This window comes from Felis catus, chromosome A1, assembly GCF_018350175.1.
Source record: "Felis catus isolate Fca126 chromosome A1, F.catus_Fca126_mat1.0, whole genome shotgun sequence".
Lineage (NCBI taxonomy): Eukaryota > Metazoa > Chordata > Mammalia > Carnivora > Felidae > Felis > Felis catus.
The window spans coordinates 209,533,582-209,558,094 of record NC_058368.1 but is presented as its reverse complement, the minus strand read 5'-3'; the positions used below and the strand labels follow the sequence as shown (position 1 = coordinate 209,558,094).

The window sequence follows — 24,513 nt, the reverse complement described above, 5'->3', positions numbered from 1 at the left end:
TATTCTCTCTCTAAATCTCTTACACATACTTTCATTTCTGCTTATTAAAATCCTGTCTATTTAAGTTCTAAGTTAAATGGGTCACCTTACGTGGACTCTTTTCTTTTAACCATCTCAAGCCATTCATTAGTTTATATTTTTTCTAATAACTTATCCTGTAGTATCTTATGGGCATGAATTTTATTTTCTCTTCAAATTCCCAAAGAACCTTGTGTGGACTTTTGCGTACACTAGATTCATAAAATTGTGAATTTAAGTCCCAAGTTCAGGCCTTTTGAAAGTACTTAAAATTAAAGTGTGATCATTTGAATTACCAAAGTTATTGGAAGAGAATATTATATTCCATATTAAAGAATTAACTTGTAATTAATTACAATATAGGTGATTATTAATAATGTTTCTCTATCCATGAGAATTTCTGACAATAGCCATCTAAATCATGGACTGGTGTGTCTTATTATAAAGACAATTTTTTCACAGGTTGTGTTCCATCCAACTCTTTGATCAGAGACATTCTTCCCAAGGTGAAAGTTGAACTTCTATGAGCCATTCTTATTCTTTAATTCTGTGAATTTTCAGGGATAAAAATAACTCAGCTTTTGAAAGAGCAGCTTCCAGAATAACTCTATTTGTAGGTTAGGCATCAAAGTTAGGTACATATCTCACAAGTATTGTCAAAGTGAGAAATTATTCAGACTGCCAGGGAGGAGATACAGTGAGATAGCTAGTTGATCTAGATAATCAGCCCATTTTTCCTCAAACTCTTGAGGATAAATAACTTTAGATAGAAAGAAAAAACTTTAGAACACCCTTACAAACACATTATTCATCAGAAACCACTACTTCTGTTCATGAAGTTGTTTTCCACCTAGTTTGGAAGGTTGAATGCATCATCAGTCTAATTTGATATTTTAGGTGAATTGTTGGAATTTTAAGTTCTAAAATATACACAATTTGGGAGCGCCTGGGTGGCTCCATGGGTTAAGTGTCCGACTCTTGATTTCTGCTTTTAGGACATGATCTCATGGTTCATGAGATCAAGCCCCATGTCAGCTCTGCACTGACAACATGGAGCCTGCTTGATATTCTCTGTCCCCCTCTCTGCCTTCTCCTGCTTGTGCGCACACTTTCTCTCTCTCAAAATAAATAAAAATAAAATTTAAAAAATAAAATACACATAATGTGACACAAATTTTAAATACAAAGGCAATATGGTATGTTATAATTCAAATGTTAGAAAAATCTGGATTTAAACGTTTCAGGTTTGCTAGCTATGTAACCTTGGGCGAATTTCTTAATCACTATAAGCTTCATGTTCCTTTCTGCAAAATAGTGATAATGCAAATCAAGGTTGTTGTAAATTATTTAAATGAACTGATGTGCAGAGCACCTTGCACAAGCTCTGACACAAAATAAATGGTCCAAAAATATTAGTTTCTTTTCTTTTTAATGTCCCCATAAGCTGTTTAAAAACACTAGCTGTTGGTATAACCTCAAACTAACATTTCTAGTAAATTGCTTCAGTTGGATCTTTATCACATTTTAGATATGTTCTCTAGAAAGTTATATTCTTATTTATCACACTTTAAGGTTTTTTTTAATTAATTTTTTTTGAGAGAGAGAGAGAGCGACAGAGCGAACGCACAAGTCGGGGAGGGGCAGAAGGGGGAGAGAATCCCAGGCAGGCTCCACACTCAGCATGGAGCCAAATGCAGGGCTCCATCTCACATTCGTGAGATCATGGCCTGAGCCAAAATCAAGAGTTGCGCGCTTAACCCATGGAGCCAGAGCCACCCAGGCGCCCCTTTGTATATCATACTTTAAATATTAACATTGCTAATTGAAAGGACAGGTTTATGTATCGTGGAAAAATCATACATATGTTTAAACACTGAAACCTTAACTTAAGACAAGTCTAGGTTTAGGTTCTTTCTTTAAAGCACTTTTACCCTGACTGATTTTTATAATTTCCTACGGGTTTTTAAACTTTTTATAGTCTAATGATAAGCAGTGTAACAATCATACTTTTATTTTTGAAGCATATCAATGCATTTTTCCTCATTTAACAGTTTGTTAACAAAGAATTTTTCCATTTGGTTAGCTTATTTTTACCACTTATTTGTATCATATAACATTTGTTAAATTAATGGGATCTGGGCCAAAGATATTTTATTGAGCCTTGAAATTTGCTGGACTTAAATTTTTTCTAATAGAAGGAGGATTAGCAAGCTGAAGAGAATGTGTGAATGCTATTTAAGTGGAGGGAGAAAGAGAACATCACATAAAGGTATAAATCAGTAATTTACCATCAGTTTGTAAAGGAAGTAAGGATTCTAAAAATTTTCATTTTTCCCACTTTCTTTTTCTTACACCAGTAAGTATTCATGTGAGTGTAGTTTCTAGGATTAATTTGTTATTTTGTAATTTAACAGATTTATTCTTACTTTAGATTTGTTAGTTTTCCTAAATATTAAGTGAAAGAATAGGAAATATTTGCCCAAAATATTTGTGTTGTATCATCTTTAGAAACAATGAACTCCTTTGCTATTTTCAAACAAAGTATTTATATTTTATAAGAACAAAAATAGAAATAACATAATGCTGGTCTGGCAGATGGAATACTCATACTTCAGTTAAACCTGGATCATCTACCAGCAGGCTTAAAGATTATGGGACAAGTCTTTAGGCTTTCTTTTCATATTTTGTAAATAAGTTGCTGAGATTAGATAATTCCTTAATATTTTTTCTAGCATTACTATATTGTCACATATTTAGTATTTCTATCAGTGTATGAACACATAAAACTAGCACAATTGTTCATTCCTGTTGAATTGCTTTTCTAGGATCAAGACCACCTTTAATCCTTCAGTCTCAGCCTCTACCTTGTTCATCACCTCGAGATGTTCCACCAGACATCTTGCTAGATTCTCCAGAAAGAAAGCAAAAGAAGCAAAAGAAAATGAAATTAGGCAAGGACGAAAAAGACCAGAGTGAGAAAGCTGCAATGTATGATATCATTAGTTCTCCATCCAAGGACTCTACTAAACTTACATTAAGACTTTCTCGTGTAAGGTCTTCAGACATGGACCAGCAAGAGGATATGCTTTCTGGTATGGAAAATAGCAATGTTTCAGAAAATGATATTCCTTTTAATGTGCAGTACCCAGGACAGACTTCAAAAACACCCATTACTCCACAGGATGTAAACCGCCCACTAAATGCTGCTCAGTGTTTGTCGCAGCAAGAACAAACAGCATTCCTTCCAGCAAATCAAGTGCCTGTTTTACAACAGAACACTTCAGTTGCTACAAAACAGCCCCAGACTTCTGTGGTACAGAATCAGCAGCAGGTATCACAACAGGGACCTATATATGACGAAGTGGAATTGGATGCATTGGCTGAAATTGAACGAATAGAGAGAGAATCAGCTATTGAAAGGGAGCGCTTTTCAAAAGAAGTTCAAGACAAAGGTAAAATAATCTCATTACTCCCACATCATACTCTGGGCAAATATGTAATTATAATGTAAAAAAGGTTTTTTTTTAGTTACTCTTTTTTTTTCATTATATTTTATAATTCTTTATGTCTCTCAATTATGTTTTTATTACTAATGCTCACACCTCAGAAGTTAAATTCGTAATTTCATTTTTTATCTGGAACAACTGTCTGAGATTTGGTAATTCTGTATCACAGGTCTATCACCTATTATGTACCAAGTGATACTATCTGTGATTGTCTACTAAATTGCACATTAGTGTTTCTATCATCTGTATTTTCCATAAGTTATGTTAGTTTTGCATCTTCACCTTTTTTTCTGTCAAAACGAGGGTAACTGCTATAAAACTATTTTGAATCAGTACATTTAAGAAAAGTTTGTGTGTATGTTTGTTCAGTTAATAATCCTGTTTCAAATTAGTTAATTCAGTCAATAATCAGTTTCAAATCCTACTGTCTTTTAATATAGTTTGGGGGATTTTTGTTGTTGTAAAAAATTATGGGAAAGAATTTTAAATTTATATTAAGTAGCAAATCTTAAGGATCAAGGATCTTTTCTTAGTGGTTAGAGTTAAGTGTTCCCTTTTGTCTGAGTAGTATATTAGGATGGAGTTTCAAGACACCTATTCATTGAATTTATGGACTTTTTTTGTGCTTACAAAAATTATAATTAAATAAAAGAAAGTCCCTATTAAATTATTGATTATTTGGTGAACTCTATGTATAAAACTCTTAAAATTTTTGAGAGACTGATGAATCATTAATTGAAATTAGTAATGTAATTTATGGATTTGATGTTATTTACAAATTCATATACACATTTGACTACCCAAACCAAAGCATACTATATGATTCAATTTTCTAGTTAAATATTCTAGATTGACATATAGTTCTCATATTTTCTTTTTGATAATTATAAAACAAAACTTTTTCGTGTTCGTTAGAACTCTTTTTTAGATATGATCTTGTTCATTATATGACAGGATCATTTCTAGATAATTATGTTTCTACGCTAAGAAACATGCTGAAGATTTTTATTGTATTTCCTGTCTCTCATGATGGCTCTTTTTAACATTATTGAAAAAATAGACCTTATTTAGTAATTGTTGTTCTATGATGCTTTCTAAGTGCCTGAATCACAGATTGGTGCAAGTAAAGAGATTGGTGGAAGTCTTTATTTTTTTGGCTAGGGCACTGGAATTTTTTTTTAACTGCTAAACTGTTGATGTTAAGGATGAAATGAAGTGTTGCTTATTCTTCTGGTTTAGTAATGTGTGGTTCAGGAAATAGTAACCATATGGGTTCCAAAATGTATCTCCTCTTCTAACCTCTTATAAAAGCATATGCATGTCAAGTAAAGACAGCAGTATTATTTATCTTCTGTTGGTAATATTAATCCCAAATTCCTGAATCCTATGACAGTTTTTATAAGAAACAAAATTGTAATTTCTTGACTGAGAAATACTAGTTGCCTTGAGAACTGAATTTTTGTATGACATTTTAATCTGTGTTTTGGGAAATTATGTTCTTAAAAAGGTGCTTAATTTTTTAAGTGATTTTTTTAAATAGTTGGTAGGAACGAAAACATAGGAAATGGTGAACTTGTTTTTTCTTTCCTGAACTTTTATTGTATCACATTTGTTGAAGCCTAAGTTTTTACTTTCAAAAACCAAGTGAAAATAAGGATAATAAATAAGGCTAACTGCTTAATTGCAAACTTATTTTAGACTGGTAACTTTTTTTAGGGAGAATAAAACAAATTCAGCAAACAGCATCCTGTTCTTTCAGAAACTTGTAATATATATTTTACTTTTAATTATCTAATCAGTTTTCTCCATAATCTGTGATAGTGTGGCTCTAACAAAGATAAATTGAAAAGTTGAGTGAACAGAGCTGATTTACAATTTTGAACTTTGTAAGTTGACTTACAGAAGTATCTGGTGCTATAAGGATTAAAGGATAAATGTTCATTGGAACTACTCGGTCTTTAGTTTGATATAGATGATTTAGTATGTGTATTTTTCCAAATTGGTTATACTGATTTTGCCGACCTCGTATTCGTACTGTCATTCTGACTTGTTTCCTGAAAGCCATGTTCCCATTGTTTCATGGCTTTATTTGAACACCTTTGGAATTTAGGTGCCACCAAACACCTGTGATTTGAATCCTGTCATTTTATATTCAGTTTCTACATTGTGTGATGGGACAGTGTTTAATGTATAAGCAGTTATCTTGAAAATTTGGGAAGATTAAAGGTCTGGTGTATTGCTCTAAGATCATAGGTAAGATCGTAAATAAAAGCAACATTGTCTGAAGTGGTAGTAGTTTTATAGTCAGGCCTTGAGAAGTGAAATATTTCCTTGAAATGAATTTATTACTAGTTACCACTGCGTTTTAGGGTTAAACTGCGAAATTGATAATTACCTTGCATTCTAAGGTATGGCACTGAGAACTTTTTTTATAACCATTGTATTGGTGGTGGTATGGAATACACAACACGACTTGTTTTACTGAGAGCTCTGTTCTGGGGTCTGAGATGTTTCCATTTTATTCATTTGTTATGAGAGAAGCATTCCTTTCAGTAGATCAGAAATGGAAAAACTATACCTTGTCAATAAGATTAGAAAGTTTAACACACATGGTTGTTTGATAATTATGGAACTCAAGATAAGGATAGAATAATTTTAAGAAATACTTTACCTAAGCTGTGGCAGACCTAATGGACCTCTGTTCCACGTACAGAGGACACTTTTCTGGCTGCTAGGTATTGATGTCCTGTGGCCTTTTCTCCCTTCTTTGGATAGTTTTATATACACTGATAGGTTAATTTTCTGTAACCTAATATTTTATAATATTCTCAAAGGACCTTTTTGTTCCATCTTTTGCTCATATTTCCAATGTCTATAATTACATAAATTAATTTTAAAAGGCTATTCATCTTTGCTTCTGGGATGATCTATCATAGACATTAATATCTCCTTCGTGTGCTGAAAATTCCTGCTTTCTTTTTTCAAAGAGAGGGTTTCTTTGTTCATCTTTGCCTATTTCATCTTTTCCCAAGGTCCACTTTCCATGTTAGCAAGTATGAGGAATGGCCTAGCCTAGCTACTAGTGTTTTTTAGAATGTTACAATATTCTTACACTATAACCCTTATAAAAAGTAAATTACCTACTCTCATTTGGAATAAGAGAGGAGACAGGAACAGGACAGTTAGCCACTTAGTTTATACTGCATTTTAGGGATGGGATGTTTTCATTTTTCATAATTGGCTACCATGTGTATAACTGCTGTTTTAAGTGTTTTCAGTTATCACTTGTAGATTTAAGCAAGTGTTATAGTTTGTTTCTTACAAGCATAATCGAGTTCAGAATTTCTCTAATGGCTAGATCTTATTTTCATTTCACATCAGCATCTAGATGGCAAGTATTGTTGGTTTTGAAAATATTGTATCTTTTTGTATGCATTTTCTTCAGGACTCTGTGCATTCTGATAGCTAAACTTATGGTACCCAGTGCTGAAGAGGGCTTAAAGATAATCAGCGTCCTAAATATTGAAATTATTCTTCATAGAGATGGCTTTCCATCATTAGGTGAAGGTTATGATGTAATGAAGACTGATAACAAAAGTGGATAGACAAAAGTGACATGCAGATTCAGAGCCACTTTACAGGAATAAGTTCATGGTGGAACTGAATCAGATCAAGTGAATCAAACCTGCGTGCTCTTAACATATTCAAGAATCCTTGCAGCAGTAATGGAATTTTTCCCGGTTTTACAGAAGAGGTGAAGTACTTTTCAATAGTTGAAAAATTAAAACTTTGTACTTAGCAGTATATTGTGCATAATAGAAAAAATTACAACATCTTTCCCAATCTTAATATATTACTCACATGCAAATGCTTTCATACATTTTTATTATAACCGTAGCATCTATAGTTTAAGATAAATAAGTCAAACATGACAATTCCTTTGAAATTAAATTATGCCCAATTTTAATTTTACTGATAAATTATAAATTGAAATGAGGTTAATGATCTATAAACTCATTTAAGTATTTTGTAATCCTTTAAAAGTTAGCCTTCAAGATATTTTAATGTTAATGTTCAGAAGAAAGACTGCTCATATTAATAAAAGGACAAACCACAGATTTCTTAAGAGAAATTCTCAGATGCCTGAGATCTGTGATGTCATTACAGTACTTAAGTATCCTTAGGTTACCATTTTAATAACTTTCACAAGCATGTTTCATTGAAAAATATGTTAAAAAATCTTCAACTAGATTATACTATTTAGATTTCTAGATTCTTGTCCTAAAGATTTAAGGGTATAGGTTGTAAGGCATCCCATTTATGAGGTAGTAATTATTTGGTATGCCCTATGGTAAGATACAAAGATTATTTTGTGTGGCAGAACATTACAAAATAAAATTATGGAAGTATAAATTTAGTATTCTGAGTGCTTTCTTCTTAAGTACTGATGCAGAAAGTTTCATATAAGTTCTTGCCAGGGTAGTTTTTACTGGGGAAAATAGATGATAATATACTTTATTATTATTATATAGTTATTTTACAAATGGAGCTTATGTGATGGTAGACTTGACTTCTGAATAAGCAGCAGAATGACTTGTACAAAAAATTACTAGCAAATATTTGAAGTAAATTTTAGTAAAATATTTTACTAGATTTTAAGCTGGAATGAACTGCCGCTTCTCACTTTGAAAACAAAATGACAGAACTTTGGTGTATAAAAGCAACATTACCATTATTATTTTTTTTTTTTTTCCACAACTTGGTTTTCTAGCAATAAGGGATTGTGTTTTAGTGGTCAGTTTGTCTTTTAACCTTGTTTTCCTTCAATGGTTTTATATCACATTGATGAATATCATAAGAGAATCTAGAGGTTCTCTTACAAAGATGAGTTAAAATGACCTTTAAAACATAGCTAGGTAATTCAGCAAGTAAATATTAAAGCAGACAAAACCTTAAGGTACTATAATATAACTATTTCCAAGAACTAACTAGAGATTCAATTTATAGAAAATGACCTAGCAGCCTCTTGAGTCAAGTGGAACCATGCATAGAAGTACCTAACTGTTAAAAATACCTTGGCATTTTATTGTGGTGGTAGAGTTGTGCTTGTGTGTATTTTTGTCTTTACATTTCAGAATACTGTAAATTGTTTCTTAATGAGGCCAGTATATAGATCCCTAGAACTTTACATGGAAGAGCCAAAGCATTTTTCTTAAGTGGAAGTTGCTATTAAGACAGGATTTATCTAAAGAGTCTTTATATGTGTCTCATTTTTTTATACTTATAATATTAATGTATTTCCTTATTTTAAATATACTTCTGATTGTGTGTTAGCTTTTAAATTCCATTTGTGCTGTTGACACCTTGAAGGATTTGAATCCTGAATCAAAGGTTAATGACAAGCTGTTTAATTCTTTTTTTCCACCTTATTCTCATTTATCTTTTTTCAGTGGCATGATTTCTATTTTCTTTTGGGTTTTATTCTTTTCCGTACTTCTCTTACATGTTGTAAAACCTTATGTTTCCTGTTTAGTATGTCAGCAGATTTGCGGTACTTAGTTTTTGGTTAATGGTTAAAATGATCTTAAATGAGAACATATGATTTATAACTGGTTTCCTTATTCTTATGTAAAGAATCTGGTTTACCCTTTATATATACAAACATAAATATGTGTTTGTATTTAATGTATTATACGTTCTGTTTTTTTATACTCTTGGGCTTATTTATATACTCAACAAATACGCTGTTAAATACTTGTTACTGTAGTCGTGAATATTTATTGAGGTACTGCACGCATGAATATTTCCTTAAACCTTGGTTTAATAGTATTATGTCATTCATGCCTGCTATTTTATACATGCATATTGACATTTGCATTCACCACATTAAAAAAAAAACATTGCGACTTAAATATCAAAGTCTTTATGGCTTTTAATAAGATAAGAATATGTGTCTGTTACTGATACTGAATATTTATCTTTAAATTTCAGATAAGCCTTTGAAAAAAAGAAAACAAGATTCTTACCCACAGGAGGCTGGGGGTGCTACAGGAGGTAATAGACCAGCTTCTCAGGAGACGGGTTCTACGGGAAATGGGTCAAGGCCAGCATTAATGGTTAGCATTGATCTTCATCAGGCAGGAAGAGTGGACTCTCAGGCTTCTATAACTCAGGATTCAGACTCCATAAAAAAGCCTGAAGAAATCAAACCATGTAATGATGCACCTATTTCTGTTCTTCAGGAAGATCTTATTGGAAATCTTAAATCTACACCAGAAAACCATCCTGAGACTCCTAAAAAAAAGTCTGATGCTGAGCTTTCAAAGAGTGAAATGAAACAAAATGAAAGTAGATTGACAGAATCTAAACCAAATGAAAACAGATTGGTGGAGACAAAGTCAAATGAAAGTAAGTTAGAAGCTAAAATTGAGACACAAACAGAAGAACTGAAACAGAATGAGAGCAGAACAACTGAATCCAAACAAAATGAGAGCACCACAGCCGAACCTAAACAGAATGAAAATAGACTGTCTGACATAAAACCAAATGACAACAAACAAAATAATGGCAGATCAGAAACAACAAAGGCAAGACCCGAAACCCCAAAGCAAAAGGGTGAAAGCCGACCTGAAACTCCAAAACAAAAGAGTGATGGGCGCCCTGAAACCCCAAAACAGAAGGGTGATGGACGGCCTGAAACTCCAAAGCAGAAAGGTGACAGCCGACCTGAAACTCCAAAGCAAAAAAATGAAGGTCGGCCTGAAACACCAAAACATAGGCACGAAAATAGGAGGGATTCTGGAAAGCCATCAACAGACAAAAAACCTGAAGTGTCTAAACATAAACAGGATATTAAATCTGATTCACCTCGGTTAAAATCAGAACGAGCTGAAGCCTTAAAGCAGAGACCTGATGGGCGATCTATTTCTGAGTCCTTAAGACGCGACCATGATAGTAAACAAAAATCAGATGACAGGAGTGAATCAGAGCGACATCGAGGGGATCAGTCTAGGGTTCGAAGACCAGAAACATTGAGATCTTCTAATAGAAATGAACATGGCATTAAATCTGATGGTTCAAAACCTGATAAACTAGAAAGAAAACATAGACATGAATCAGGGGACTTACGGGAAAGACCATCTTCTGGGGAGCAAAAATCAAGGCCCGACAGTCCTCGTGTTAAACAAGGAGATTCTAATAAATCAAGACCTGATAAGCCTGGTTTTAAATCACCAAATAGTAAAGATGACAAAAGGACAGAGGGCAATAAGAGTAAAGTAGACAGTAACAAAGCTCATCCTGACAATAAGGCAGAATTTCCAAGTTATTTGTTGGGGGGCAGGTCTGGTGCATTGAAAAATTTTGTCATTCCAAAAATCAAGAGGGATAAAGATGGTAATATTACTCAGGAGACAAAGAAAATGGAAATGAAAGGAGAGCAGAAAGACAAAGTAGAAAAAATGGGATTAGTTGAAGATCTAAATAAAGGAGCTAAGCCTGTAGTTGTGCTGCAAAAACTGTCTTTGGATGATGTTCAGAAACTTATTAAAGATAGAGAAGATAAATCAAGAAGTTCCCTTAAACCTATCAAGAATAAACCATCAAAGTCAAATAAAGGTAAGAATACTTACACTGATGTCACTTGTATTCTAATTAGTTTTCAAGTTATAGGGTTACTAAGGATTAAAAAAGTGGAAATTTACAAAAATTGAAGCACTGCTACATGAAAACATAACATTTATATAAAACAATAATGAATTGTTTTCAGTAATATAAATAAAAAGTTCTCAGTGAAAATTCTTTGTCTTCCACCCCTATTTGAACTACTCGGTGTAGTCATGATTTTTACTTTGGTACTCAGAGATAAGTTCTTTTGCTGTTTAGTTATTTCATGTATTTTTGAAAGTTGCTTATTAATCAAATGAATGATTAGGATGGATGTATATAACAACTTCCTAAAAAGTTATTCAGACTGTAGAAGTATTCCATTCTGTAAGGAGGTAGTATATTGAATTTTAATTTCTAACATCTCAGGAAAGCTATATGGTGTACAAAAATCAATGTTATAAGCTCTTCAGAACATTGTGTCTCAATACTATTTTCTTACATACCTATGTATGTTAATTATTGATGCATAGTTTAAATTTATATAATTTAGAAAGTTATATAAAAGGTTATTATCTTTTTGTGGGAGAGGTGGTTAGTTACAGACGTTTTATTTAAAAAATATAGTTTTGTTCTTTTCTAGGGAAAAGTAATAGGGAATAGTATTCACCTCTTAAATTGGGTTAAATCATTAGTTTTGAGGTTTGGGTGGGTTTTTTGTTTTGTTTATTATATGGTTGCTGTGTTAAATCCTGTGGTTACTTGAGTAGTATTATTTCCAGGAAAAAGAAAGTCTTAAGTATTGAAAATACAATGGCAGTTTGTGCAGAAAATATAATTTTGTATTCCTTTGTATACTGCTTTAAAAATATATAAGTATATATACAATATATATGTATATATAATTTGATGATGGTGTTTGGCAAGACCTATTTAGCCCATGCAATATAAATACATTAAGATACAGATTTTAAGACAATAGAGGTGAAAGTTTGATTTTTAAGTTCTCCTTCTGTGAAAGAGGTTCATTAAGAACTTAGATTTATATTTACTTATAGGACTATGAAACTCTTGAATTGTGCTATTTAGTAGGATAGCCAACTAGACTCTTAGGCTATTTAAATGGAAATTACTTTAAATAAAATTAAGAAATTCATATTCTCAGCAGCCACATGTGGCAAGTGGCTCCCTTATTTACACACATAGAGGACATTTGCATCATCATAAAAAGTTGTGTTGTGTAGCACTGCAGTGTACTAAGAGATCCAGAAGGTGTAATGGTTATTATTATTTTTGTAAAATGTTGTATCTTGTCTATCAAAAAAAGCTCAATGAAAACATAGTATTACTACTAAGAACTCTTTATTCAAAGAAGTCGCTTCTCATGACTGATCTTTTTTTTTTTACTGTTACTTGGTCTTTATCAAATGTTTATTTTTTCACTATTTTAATTTTATGTTTCAAAAATGAAAAAAGATTGTCTTTATCACTAATATTTATCCTTTTGTAGTGAAGCTTTAGATTTTAAATTATAGCAGTCAGACTTAAAAAATTAAGACTTCAGGTGTAACTAATAGTCTTTATTATTTGACTTAGATGCATCTCTTCAGAATTACTTGCTTATGTAAAAGAGGTTGTTAGAATGTAGTGGCCAGCACTAGAATTTAGATACAGATTGTTTTTTAAAATTTTCACTGAAACTTTGGGAATGACTTATACATAGTATAAGCTACAATTTTAGAAGAGTCAGAAAGATGGAAAGTGGTACCCTCTTGTCCCTTGATCTGGACCGTCTTTTTCTCCCCTGCCCTCTGTCAGCTTATGCTAGCCTTGCTTTCTAAGCTCTGTCCTAACAAAGAATCTTTACAACTGAACATCAAGAAACGAATATAGCTCCTAATATAGTACTCCTAATAGTAACTGCTGTACTATTTCCCCTGGTTTTTTCATTGCCTGTGAATGTAAACTTTTTAGTACTAATTCATGTTCCTCCTAAATGTACTTTTAACATGAATGTATATACTTGACATATTCATGTTAGTAAGTAGGCTATCTGGGTGTGTCTGCCTGTTAGAGTAGGCTGTGTGTGTGTGTGTGTGTGTGTGTGTGTGTGTGTACACACATGTGCAAGTACATGTACACACATATATTACCAGATCTGCAATTATTATTAAGTGAACATTTCCATTAAAAATATTATTTTAATGCTTAGATTCACTTCAGGATCCCATGTATATCATTTGGCTTTATTTATACCTTAGAATTCATATCTGTTATTTTTTAGTATACTAATTTTGGTTTTATCTTAGATGTCTGCTACTAAGTTAGCAATAGCACAGTTACATAATTGTGAATTTTTTTTAATTACATAGGAAGCATAGTTGTGGCATAACTACCCTTTGTGTAGCACACATTACTTGGGACTTTCTTTTGGAGAGTCACAGGGAATCACATATTCTGACATGTTGGTGTTTTTCTAAGTAAAGGAATTGTATTGAGTATTGCTGAGATACTTTTGTGGTTGATTTCTAAGGCCAAAATTCTTGGTAGGTTTTCTTGGAAGAGTCATGAAATTCTGTCTTTTACATATTTTTACCTGATGTCAATATTTAAAATATTCATTCTTTAGGAATAGTTTAAAATTCCTTGAGTATACTTTAAGCTGATCAATTTTGAATGGTAGGGGTATAGATTTATAACTTATAATAAATATTATTTATATGTGTTGTTTGTGTGACCATATTAAATGTAAAGTGACATTGTTTTATTTCTATGGGGATATGTGTATATCCCAGTACCTAACATAATACCTAGTGCTTAATTAGCATATTAAATATCTGTTGAATGACTATTGCCACCATGTTTCAGAAGAGGATTTGTGTGCAGGTTAAAATTGTGTGTTCATTTTTTATGTTCCTACCAGTAGACCCTAACCCAAGAGCTACACAATTTTCAACTTTGTGTCCCTTAAAATTTGTTATAACTTGTTTTACACTGTCAACTACCTACTTTTTGTTAAGATCCCAAGAAAAATTACTCATATTTATATCTGTTTAATTTACCCTTTTTCTTATTTTGCTCTATAGCTGTTACAGATTGGCTCAGTATGACTTCTTTTCTCATCCTGCTTCTTTCATCTTCTGTCTTACCATCACTTTGTTTCTTCTTTTTCAAGTGGGGGATGGGTACAGAGAATCAACATAATCTTTTAAAACCTTTAAAATTTTAAAAATATCTTCTATTATACTTCAGTCAGTATATTGAAATGCCAAAAATAGTATCTTTATTGTTAAAATATTCTTAGACTATTGTCCTGATATACCCTAATGTATAATATGTCTCCAAATTAAAATAATATGAAGTTAAGAGGTCTTTAAGACTGGCATGTTCATCAGCTAGCCTGCCTTATGTGTTATTAGCAGCTTAGTATCTGTAATCACACACATTAACAATTTGATTGGTTATTTACAATTCCAGAATGACTCATGATATTTTAGCTTCATGTCCAAGGAAATAATTTTTTTTCTTCCTCCACATACTTCCTTCCAACCAGTGTATCATTTTGTATCACTTAAGTCACTACTTTTAAGAAATATCCCATACCATCTATATTTGAGATCACGGCCTTTAAACCATGAAACAGTTACTGAAAATGGTTTTCACTGGGAATGTGTACTTCTCTAACAGCTCAAATAGTCAACAGTGTTTAAACCCTAGGGTTCATTTGGTTAGGTAATGGTTGCGGTCATATTGGGAGCAGTTATTTCACCTCAGTTATTACTGTACCAGTTAAACTACTAAATGTTGTTCGCTATAATACATTGGTTGCTTCTATAAAGTTTTCCTATATGTTAGAAATAGGTGTATGTATGATTGAGGGGTGAGAAGATAGCAAATAATTACTTGTGAGAGAACCTTCTATTTATGAAGAACACACTGAATTCTCTCTTACTCTAAAAAAAGTTACTGAAATCCTCCCCTACAAGAGCCTGATACCTATACTAAGATAATGAATACCTACTTGATAGATCATAGTATACTATATCATAGTATAATAGTAAATCGTTAATATAATATTGTAGTAAGTTAATTTTATTATATAGGTTAATGTATCATAGTACAGTTGACTCTTTAACAACATGGGGGTTAGGGGCACTGGCCACCACACACTTGAAAATCTATATATAACGTTGGACTCCCAGAAACTTCTCTGCCAGTAGCTTACTGTTGACCGGATGCCTTGCAGATAACATAAACAGTTGATTAACGTACACACACACACACACACACACACACATACATATATATACATATGTATACATATATAACAGATATGAGTTCTAAGGTATTATATACTGTACTTTTATAATAAAGTAAGCTAGAGAAAAGAAAATTATTAAAATCATAAGAGAAAATACATCTATAGTACTATACTATATTTATTGGAAAAATTCTGTCTATAAGTGGACCTGTGTAGGTCAAACCCATATTATTCAAAGTCAACTGTATGTATAATATAATACATAGGATGATTTAGTATAGTATAATATCAAGTAGGTTTTCATTATCTTAATATCAGTCTCTTGTAGAGGAGGGTTTCAATAACTTTTTTTAGAATAAGAGAATTCACTATATAGTAAGAGTAACATATCAGAGTAACAGTATATAACACTATACTCTGATATAATATGATACAATATAATGTGGATTTTTAAATCTGGATCCCCTCCAGATTAAAAAAATTAGCCTTCTCTGGCTTCTAATGTTGAAAATTGAAAATTCTCCATTAAGTCCATTATAAATTATAATACAAAGTGCACTGGAATCAGAATCTCGAATAAATTGTAGCCTTGGTTCATTCACTTTATAATGGAGAAACCAATTTTCTTCCTACCTCATTCATTTATGAGAACCAAAAGGAATCTTGCAGTAAGAACCAAGAGCTGTCCAATTTTTTATATGACGAAATGCAGTCATGCCATTTTAATTGAGTTTATCTAATGAGACTATTTTTGAAAAACTTTTTATGTATATATACTTTATATTCACAGTATATTCGAAGACACTGCTGCCACCATTTCTTGTCAATTTTTTGAGATGTATTTAACATAATAGCATTTCATTGAAGTGTACAAAATAATAATTTGATGTATGTATATATCATGAAATAATTACCACAATAAATTAGCATTCATCACCTCACATAGTTCTATTTTTTTTTTTCTTATGAGAACTTTTAAGATTTGCTGTCTTAGCAACTTTGAAATATACAGTATGGTACTGTTAACTGTAGTAACTATGGTGTACATTATATCCCCAGAAATTATTCATCTTATAACTAGAAGTTTATACATTTTGAACACCTGTACCCATTTCACCCAACAACCACCCCCCCCCTCCACCCCCGTGTCTGGCAACCACCAACCTGTTCTCTGTTTCTGTGAGTTCAGTTTTTTTAGATTCCACATATAAGTGAAATCACACAGTATTTGTCTCTCGCTATTTGACTTATTTCTCCTAGCATAAGGCCCCGCAGGGTACATCCATGTTGTTGCAAATGATATACTTTCCTTCTTTTTTGTTACTGAATAATCTAGTGTGTGTGTGTACACATACATTTACACCACATTTTTCTTTACTCATTTGTCAATAGACTAAACAACTTAGGTTGTTTTCATGTCTTGGCTATTGTAAATAATGCTTCAGTGAACATGGGTGGGGACAGGCTGTGGAGATATCTCTTTGAAATAGTGATTTCATCCCCTTTGGGTATATATCCAGAAGTGAGTATTGCTGGATCCTATGGTGGTTTTATTTGAGACCTCCATACTATTTTTCATAGTGGCTAGACCAGTTTATATTCCCCCCCCCCCCAACAGTGCACAAGGTTACATTTTCTCCACATTCTCACCAAGACTTGTTGTTGCCTTTTTGATAATAGCCATTCCAGCAGGTGTACCTTCTTCCAATTTTGATTTGCATTTCCCTGATGATTAGTCATGTTGAGCACCTTTTCATACACTTGTTACACTTGTTGGCCATCATGGTTCCTGAGATCGAGCCCCATAGCAGGCTCTGTGCTAATAGCTAATAGCACAGAGCCTGCTTTGGATTTTTTCTCTCTCTCTCTCTGCTCCTCCCCCACACATGTACTTGCACTTCTCTCTCTCTCTCTCTCTCTCTCTCTCTCTGTCTCTCTGTCTCTCTCTGTCTCTCTCTCTCAAAATAAATAAATACACTTAAAAATTTTTTTCTTATTTTTGTTAAATCTTTTTTTTTTTAATGTTTTTATTTATTTTTGAGACAGAGAGAGACAGAGCATGAGCTGGGGAGGGGCAGAGAGAGAGGGAGACACAGAATCCAAAGCAGGCTCCAGGCTCTGAGCTGTCAGCACAGAGCCTGACGCAGGGCTCGAACTCACAGACTGTGGGATCATGACCTGAACTGAAGTCGGACGCCTAACCGACTGAGCCACCCAGACGCACCTCTTTATTTTTGAGAGAGAGACAGTGTGTGAGCAGGGGAGGAGCAGAGAGAGAGGGAGACACAGAATCCGAAGCAGGCTCTAGGCCCTAAGCTGTCAGCACAAAGCCCGATGCAGGGCTCGAACTCACAAACTTCTGAGCCGAAGTCGGACACTTAACCAACTGAGCCACCCAGGTGCCCCTTAAAAAAATTTTTTTAAATGACCATCCTTTCTTTGTTGAATATTCTTGGCTGCTTTTTTGTAAATTAATTGACCATATATGCATGAGTTTATTTCTGGGCTGTCTTATCTGTTCCATTGATATATGTGTCTATTTTTATGCCATTATCATACTGTTTTGGTTACTACAGCTTTGCAATATAGTTTAAGATCAGGAAGCATGGTGCCCTGAGCTTTGTTCTTCTTTCTTAAGATTGCTTTGGTTATTTGACTATTTTGTGGTTCTGTGCAAATTTTAGGGCTGTTCTATTTCTGTAATAAATGTCATTGGAATTTTGACAGGGATTGCTTTGTATATATAGATGGCTTTGGGTAGTGTGGGCATTTTAACAGCATTAATTCTTGTAATCCATGAGCACAGAACTTTCTGTGCATTTATTTGTCTCTTTAGTTCCTTCTATCAACTTTTTCTAGTTTTCAGTGTACAGATCTTTCACCTCTGGTTAAATTTATTCCTTGTATTTTGTTCTTTTGGATGTAATTATAAATGGATTTTTTTCTTAATATCTCTTTCTGATTATTGTTAATATATCAAAATGCAACTGATTTTTGTATGTTGATTTTGTATCCTGCAACCTTATTTACTTTATTAGTTCTAACAGTTTATTGGTGGAATCTTTAGGTTTTCTATATATGTCATGTAATCTGGCAATAGCGATAGTTAATTTTTCCTTTCTGGTCTGGATGCCTTTTATTTCTTTTTCCTCCCTAATTGCTCTGCTCTGGCTAGGACTTCTAGTACTATGTTGAATAAAAATGGCAAGATTGGGCATCCTTATCTTGTTCCTTATAAAGCTTTTCACCATTGAGTAAGATATTAGCTGTGGGCTTGTCATATATGGCCTTTATTATGTTCAGGTACATTCCCTTTGTATGCAGTTTGTTGAGAGTTTTCATCATGAATAGATGTTGAATTTTTTAAAATGCTTTTCTGCATCTATTAAATAGATGATCATATTATTTTTATCATTCATTTTGTTAATGTGTATCACATTAATTGACAGATTTTAAACCATTCATGCATTTCTGCAATAAATCCCACTTCATCATGGTATATAATCCTGATTCTTTTAATGTGTTATTGAATGTTATTTGCTAGTATTTAGTTGAGGACTTTGAATCTATGTTTATCAGACGTATTGGCCTGTGATTTTCTTTCTTGTAGTGTCCTTTTCTGGTTTTGGTATCAGGGTAATGCTGACTTCGGAAGTGTTCCCTCCTTTTCTTCCTCTTCTGTTTTTGGAAGTGTTTGAAAAAAATTAATATTCTTTAAATGTTTGTTGGAATTCATCAGAGAACTTGTCTGGTCCTGGGCTTTTCTTTGTGGGAGGATTTTGATTACTAATCCAATCTCCTAATAATTGGTCTGTTCAGATTTTTTATTTCTTCATGAGCCAGCCTTGGTGGGTTATATGTTTCTAGGGATATGGATCCTTTGTATTTATATGGTACCAGTTTTAATGCGTCTTCTTTTGTTTGTTTTTTTTTTTGAGTCCTCTTCCTTTTTTTCTTGGTAAGTGTAGCTGAAGGTTTGTCTATTTTGTTTATTTTTTCAGAAATTCACTTCTTAGTTTCATTGATCTTTTCTGTTTTTAGTCTGTTTCAATTATTTCTGCTTTAATATTTATTTTCATCCTTCTATTAAATTTGGGCTTTGTTTTCTTTTTTTAGTTCCTTGAGATTAAAAGTTAGGTTGTGCTTCTACTATTTATTTTTCTCTCTGTGTCTACATATCAAGGAAAGGATCATTTGATCCCTGCTTCCTACTTTCTGTGTTGATTAGTAGTAAATTGTTATTTACATGATAAACTTACTGGAAAGCATGTTTCTTTTTATCGTTCTTCCCCATAGTAATATAGTAGCTGCACATTGATGAGATATTTGTAGTACTAGTGTCAAGATCAAAGCTGATGCTTAAAGCCAGATTTTTCTTGGAATCTTTTCTTCTGCCTGCTTCATTTGTAATAGTTTTTTTTCATTTGCTACAAACCAACTCCTTGGTTTTTGTCTTCATTAAATAAACCAATTTTCAGTGATCTAAAATGTACAGAATATAGTGACTGCACTGGTGAGGTGGCTGGCACTTTGTTCCAATTTGAAAAAACTATGACAGGATAGAGATCAGGGGTCAGCAGACTTTTTCTGTGAAGGCCCAGATTGTAAATATTTTAGGCTTTACAGGCCACTTTTTTTTTAACATTGCAATAATACGAAAGCAACCATAGACAACATGGAAATGATTGTGTGTCACTGTATTCTAATAAAACTTAATATACAGAAATGTGTGGTGGGCATATTTGACTCCACAGGCTGTAGTTTGCTGAGCCTACCTACTGTAGATATATAAAATTAAAATTGTAATGTAGGTTAATCTGATAAATAGATTATTCTGTAGCAAATGAGACCTAAAATTTGTAATGTCCACTGTTATCTGAGTATTTATATGTGTATGTAAAACGATTCATCTAGAATGAGTTTTGAAATAGTTTTCTAGTTCTCTAGTATTTATGTAGTGTGAAGTTTGCCAAATATAGTATTTCAAGAAGGATATTTAATATCTGAGTACCTCATTTAGTGGGGTTATATAAGTTATTAATATATTAATATTTAATATATAAAATATATAACAAGTAAAATCAGACTTCAATTACTTTTAATATATTTTACACTTGTCGCACGTCAATTATGATATCTTTTCACTTTGTGGATAAACTTCCTTCAGGATTTAGAAAAGAATTTTCATCTGGAAGAAAAGCTGTTATAATAGATAAAACTGATCTAAACACCTTTCTTCATAGAATTTTTTTGTTGTATAGATTTCCTTGGAATAAATTTCTATGAATAGTATAAGTAATGAGTTAAAGGATTTTAACCCCATTTGCTCTGTTATATATTCTATACTAGTCAACAGATTCTGAGTATATACATTTCTGTCAACTACAAGCAGACTTACAGAACTCAGAAGCAAAGGCTGAATCATTTCATATCATCTCAAACATCTCTGCATAGCAGTTAATTCCTAAAGACATCGCTGTGTAAAGCATTGTAGAAAATTTGATCTTTTCAATAATGATCATGAGTCAGGAAGTTGACTTGTTAAAAAAAAAAATGGACACAGTGCTTCTAAGAAAAATTTACATCAAGAATAGAATGTTGGGACACCTGGGTGGCTTAGTTGGTTGAGCATCCAAGTCTTGATTTCAGCTCAGGTTGTGATCCCTGAGTCATCATGGGATCAAGCCCCATATCAGCTCCACACTGTGCATAGAGCCTACTTAAGATTCTCTCTCTCTTCCTCTGCCCTCTCCCTGACTCGTGTATTCTTTTTCTCTCTCAGTCTCTCTCAAATTAAAAAAAAAAATTTTTTTTTAAAGCAATAGAAGAGTGGGGCACCTGGGTGGCTTAGTCAGTTAAGCGTCTGACTCTTGACTTTGGCTCAGGTTAAGATCATGCAGTTTGTGGATTTGAGCCCTGCATCGGGCTTCTGTGTGGGCAGCAGGGAGAGTGCTTGGGATTCTGTCTGCCTCTCTCTCTGCCCTTCCCCCACGTGCACATACACCTTCTCTCAAAATAATAAACTTAAAAAAAAAAAAGTTGAAAGTATATTGACTACCTTGTATCAGAGAGCTTAATTATCTATGCTATAATTTTGATATAAAAGTTGCTGTTTCATATTTTAAGTTTTTTTGTAATCCTGAATAAGTAGTATTAGGCCTCCAGCCAGTAGCTGGGGTCTCTCTTCCTCTTTACCAAAATTAAAGCAACTTTATACTAGATTATCTCATTATGCATCACTTCCATTTTTCCTAAACCATCACAAACAAAAGCAAACCTATTTCCTGACCTTTTCCTTTTAGAGAAGGTAATCTACCTGATGTTCTCTTCCCTTAAATTAAGACCTCATCCTCAGGGGCACCTGGGTGGCGCAGACGGTTAAGTGTCCGACTTCAGCCAGGTCACGATCTCGCGGTCCGTGAGTTCGAGCCCCGCGTCGGGCTCTGGGCTGATGGCTCAGAGCCTGGAGCCTGTTTCCGATTCTGTGTCTCCCTCTCTCTCTGCCCCTCCCCCGTTCATGCTCTGTCTCTCTCTGTCCCAAAAATAAATAAACGTTGAAAAAAAAAAAATTTTAAGACCTCATCCTCAGTTACAAACAGATCCTCCCTTCTTACTACTCTGATGACTGTTAATGTTAACTATCATCTATAGAAAGCTGTGAGTTTCACTTCCCTCATTTTCACTCAACCAAAGAGCCTTAGCGCTACTAAAAAGGAGAATGTCCTTTCTCCTAGTTTGCTACTGCTCTTTTCAAATTCAGTTGATCCTTGAATAACATGGAGGGTTCTTCCTCTACACAGTCAAAAATCCATGTATAACTTTTGACTCCCCCAAAATTTAACTACTGATAATAGCCTAATGTTGACCAGGAAGCTTTACCAGTAACATAAAGTCAATACATATTTTGTTTATTACATGCATTATATACTGTTAAAATCATAAGAAAAAGAAAATACATCTACAATACTATACTGTATCTCTCAAGAAAAATTGGCATATAAGTGGACCCATGCAGTTCAAACATGTTAAGGGTCACCTGTAATTGCTAAAATGTACGTGTCAAAGTTTTTCCCCTAAGGTCATTGTTTTGTGACCTCCAAACTTTTTGTTTAATGTTTATTTATTTTTGAGAGAGAGATACAGAGTGCAAGCGGGGGAGGGCAGAGAGAGAGGGAGACACAGAATCCGAAGCAGGCTCAAGGCTGTGAGCTGTCGGCACAGAGCCCAACGCAAGGCTTAAACCCATGAACCACGAAATCATGACGTGAGTCAAAGTCGGATGCTCAACCCACTAAGCCACCCAGGCACCCGACCTCAAAACTTTGGACAGCAATCTTCTATGTCCCTACATTCACTGCAGATTTTGGTCCCTAGTGCACAGTCTTCCTCTTTATCCATAGTACTGCCATCAGGTTAGGTAATCTTATGGTCCCTGTGAAATGAACATTCAGTGTCCTGGTCTCATAGTTGAACCATACTTTTTTTTAGTTTCTCTTTAGGTTGTTGCTTTTTGTTTCTACCTCCCAACTGTTGCCATATTTCAGGGCTATGTAATCCACAATTTATGCTACTTAGATGCACTTCTTTTTTTTTTATTTTTTTTATTTTTTTTTTCAACGTTTATTTATTTTTGGGACAGAGAGAGACAGAGCATGAACGGGGGAGGGGCAGAGAGAGAGGGAGACACAGAATCGGAAACAGGCTCCAGGCTCTGAGCCATCAGCCCAGAGCCTGACGCGGGGCTTGAACTCACGGACCGCAAGATCGTGACCTGGCTGAAGTCGGACGCTTAACCGACTGCGCCACCCAGGCGCCCCTAGATGCACTTCTTAATAGTGGCTTTAAATAAAGAAGTTGGCTTGCATTTAGGAACCATTTCTACCAAAAATATGTATCTTCTTCAAACTGTATTAACCCACTTAGGGTTACACGACAGGCAGATTGCCTGTATTTGGGGTTAAAGATCCATTTGATGCTACTCCTTTGCAATTTGAGTAGGTTATTGGAAGAATTGTCCCTGAACTACATTATGCCTAAGATGTTTTTTATGACTTACATAATTTGGAGTTTTATGTGAGTTTCTTGGTTTGTTTCTGAACATGACTGGTTTCCACTGTCTGAAACTATAGTCCCAAAGAGTTCATTTATTTTAATCTCGGGGTTGTTTGTTTCACTTAAAAAAACAAATAACACATTTTTTTTTAATGTTTATTTATTTTTGACACAATGTGAGAGACAGAGTGCAAGCAGCGGAGAGGGAGACATAGAATCTGAAGCAGGCTCCAGGCTCTGAGCTGTCAGCACAGAGCCCGACGCAGGGCTCGAACTCACGAACTCATGAACTCACGAACCGTGAGATCATGACCTGAGCCAAAATCAGACGCTTAACTGACTGAGCCACTCAGGCGCTCCCAAATAATGCATTGTTATCTAATCAGTGACTCTTTGAGACTTTTAGTAGCCTGGATTTAATAATCTGCTAAATGTGCTAATATAAGTAATTTAGACTAGAAATCCAAGGTTCCTAAAATGTACCATATCTAGAAGTAAATGTATTCTTTTAGCCTTATTAGAGCTAGAAAATAGAGGTGCGCTACATCTAATGGAGTATATACCTACAAAAGCTGAAAGTGTGATATTCACAAAATTGTGACTAAATGACATTATCCCCTCAAGCCAGTAACTTAAAATTTTGTGGTAATTCAAACACCTGATTTAAACAATAAAGTAGTTGGAATGGGAGAACTGAGGTGAGAAAGATAATCATCAGGTACTAGCAATCTGAATTTTTTAAGAACAATAACCCTACAAACAATTCCTTTTTTTTTTTTTTAATGTTTATTTTATTTTTGAGAGAGAGCACAAACCAGGGAAGGGCAGAGAGAGAGAGAGACAGAGAGAGAGACAGAGACATAGAATCCGAAGCAGGCTCCAGACTGAGTTGTTAGCACAGAGCCCGATGCGGGGCTGCACCCATGAACTGTGAGATTGTGACCTGAGCCAAAGTCAGACGCTTAACTGACTAAGCCACCCAGGTGCCTCCATAAACAATAATTTCTAAAGTCTAGTTTCTAGTTGTGTTAAGAAATAGACATTATTTTGCAATTAAACAATTGCTAGTTC

At 33.8% G+C, this 24,513-nt stretch overlaps 1 protein-coding gene across 5 annotated transcripts in view; it reads left to right on the top strand.

The window, feature by feature from the left end:
* Window positions 1-24,513, top strand: part of NIPBL (NIPBL cohesin loading factor) — a 200,364-nt gene that overhangs the window by 101,939 nt on the left and 73,912 nt on the right. For all 5 annotated transcript variants that reach the window (XM_023239001.2, XM_045038081.1, XM_045038085.1 and 2 more), the window contains 2 exons: window positions 2,844-3,470; window positions 9,516-11,141. In XM_023239001.2, the coding sequence (XP_023094769.1) occupies window positions 2,844-3,470; window positions 9,516-11,141 (2,253 nt within the window). The remainder of the gene's footprint in view (window positions 1-2,843; window positions 3,471-9,515; window positions 11,142-24,513) is intronic.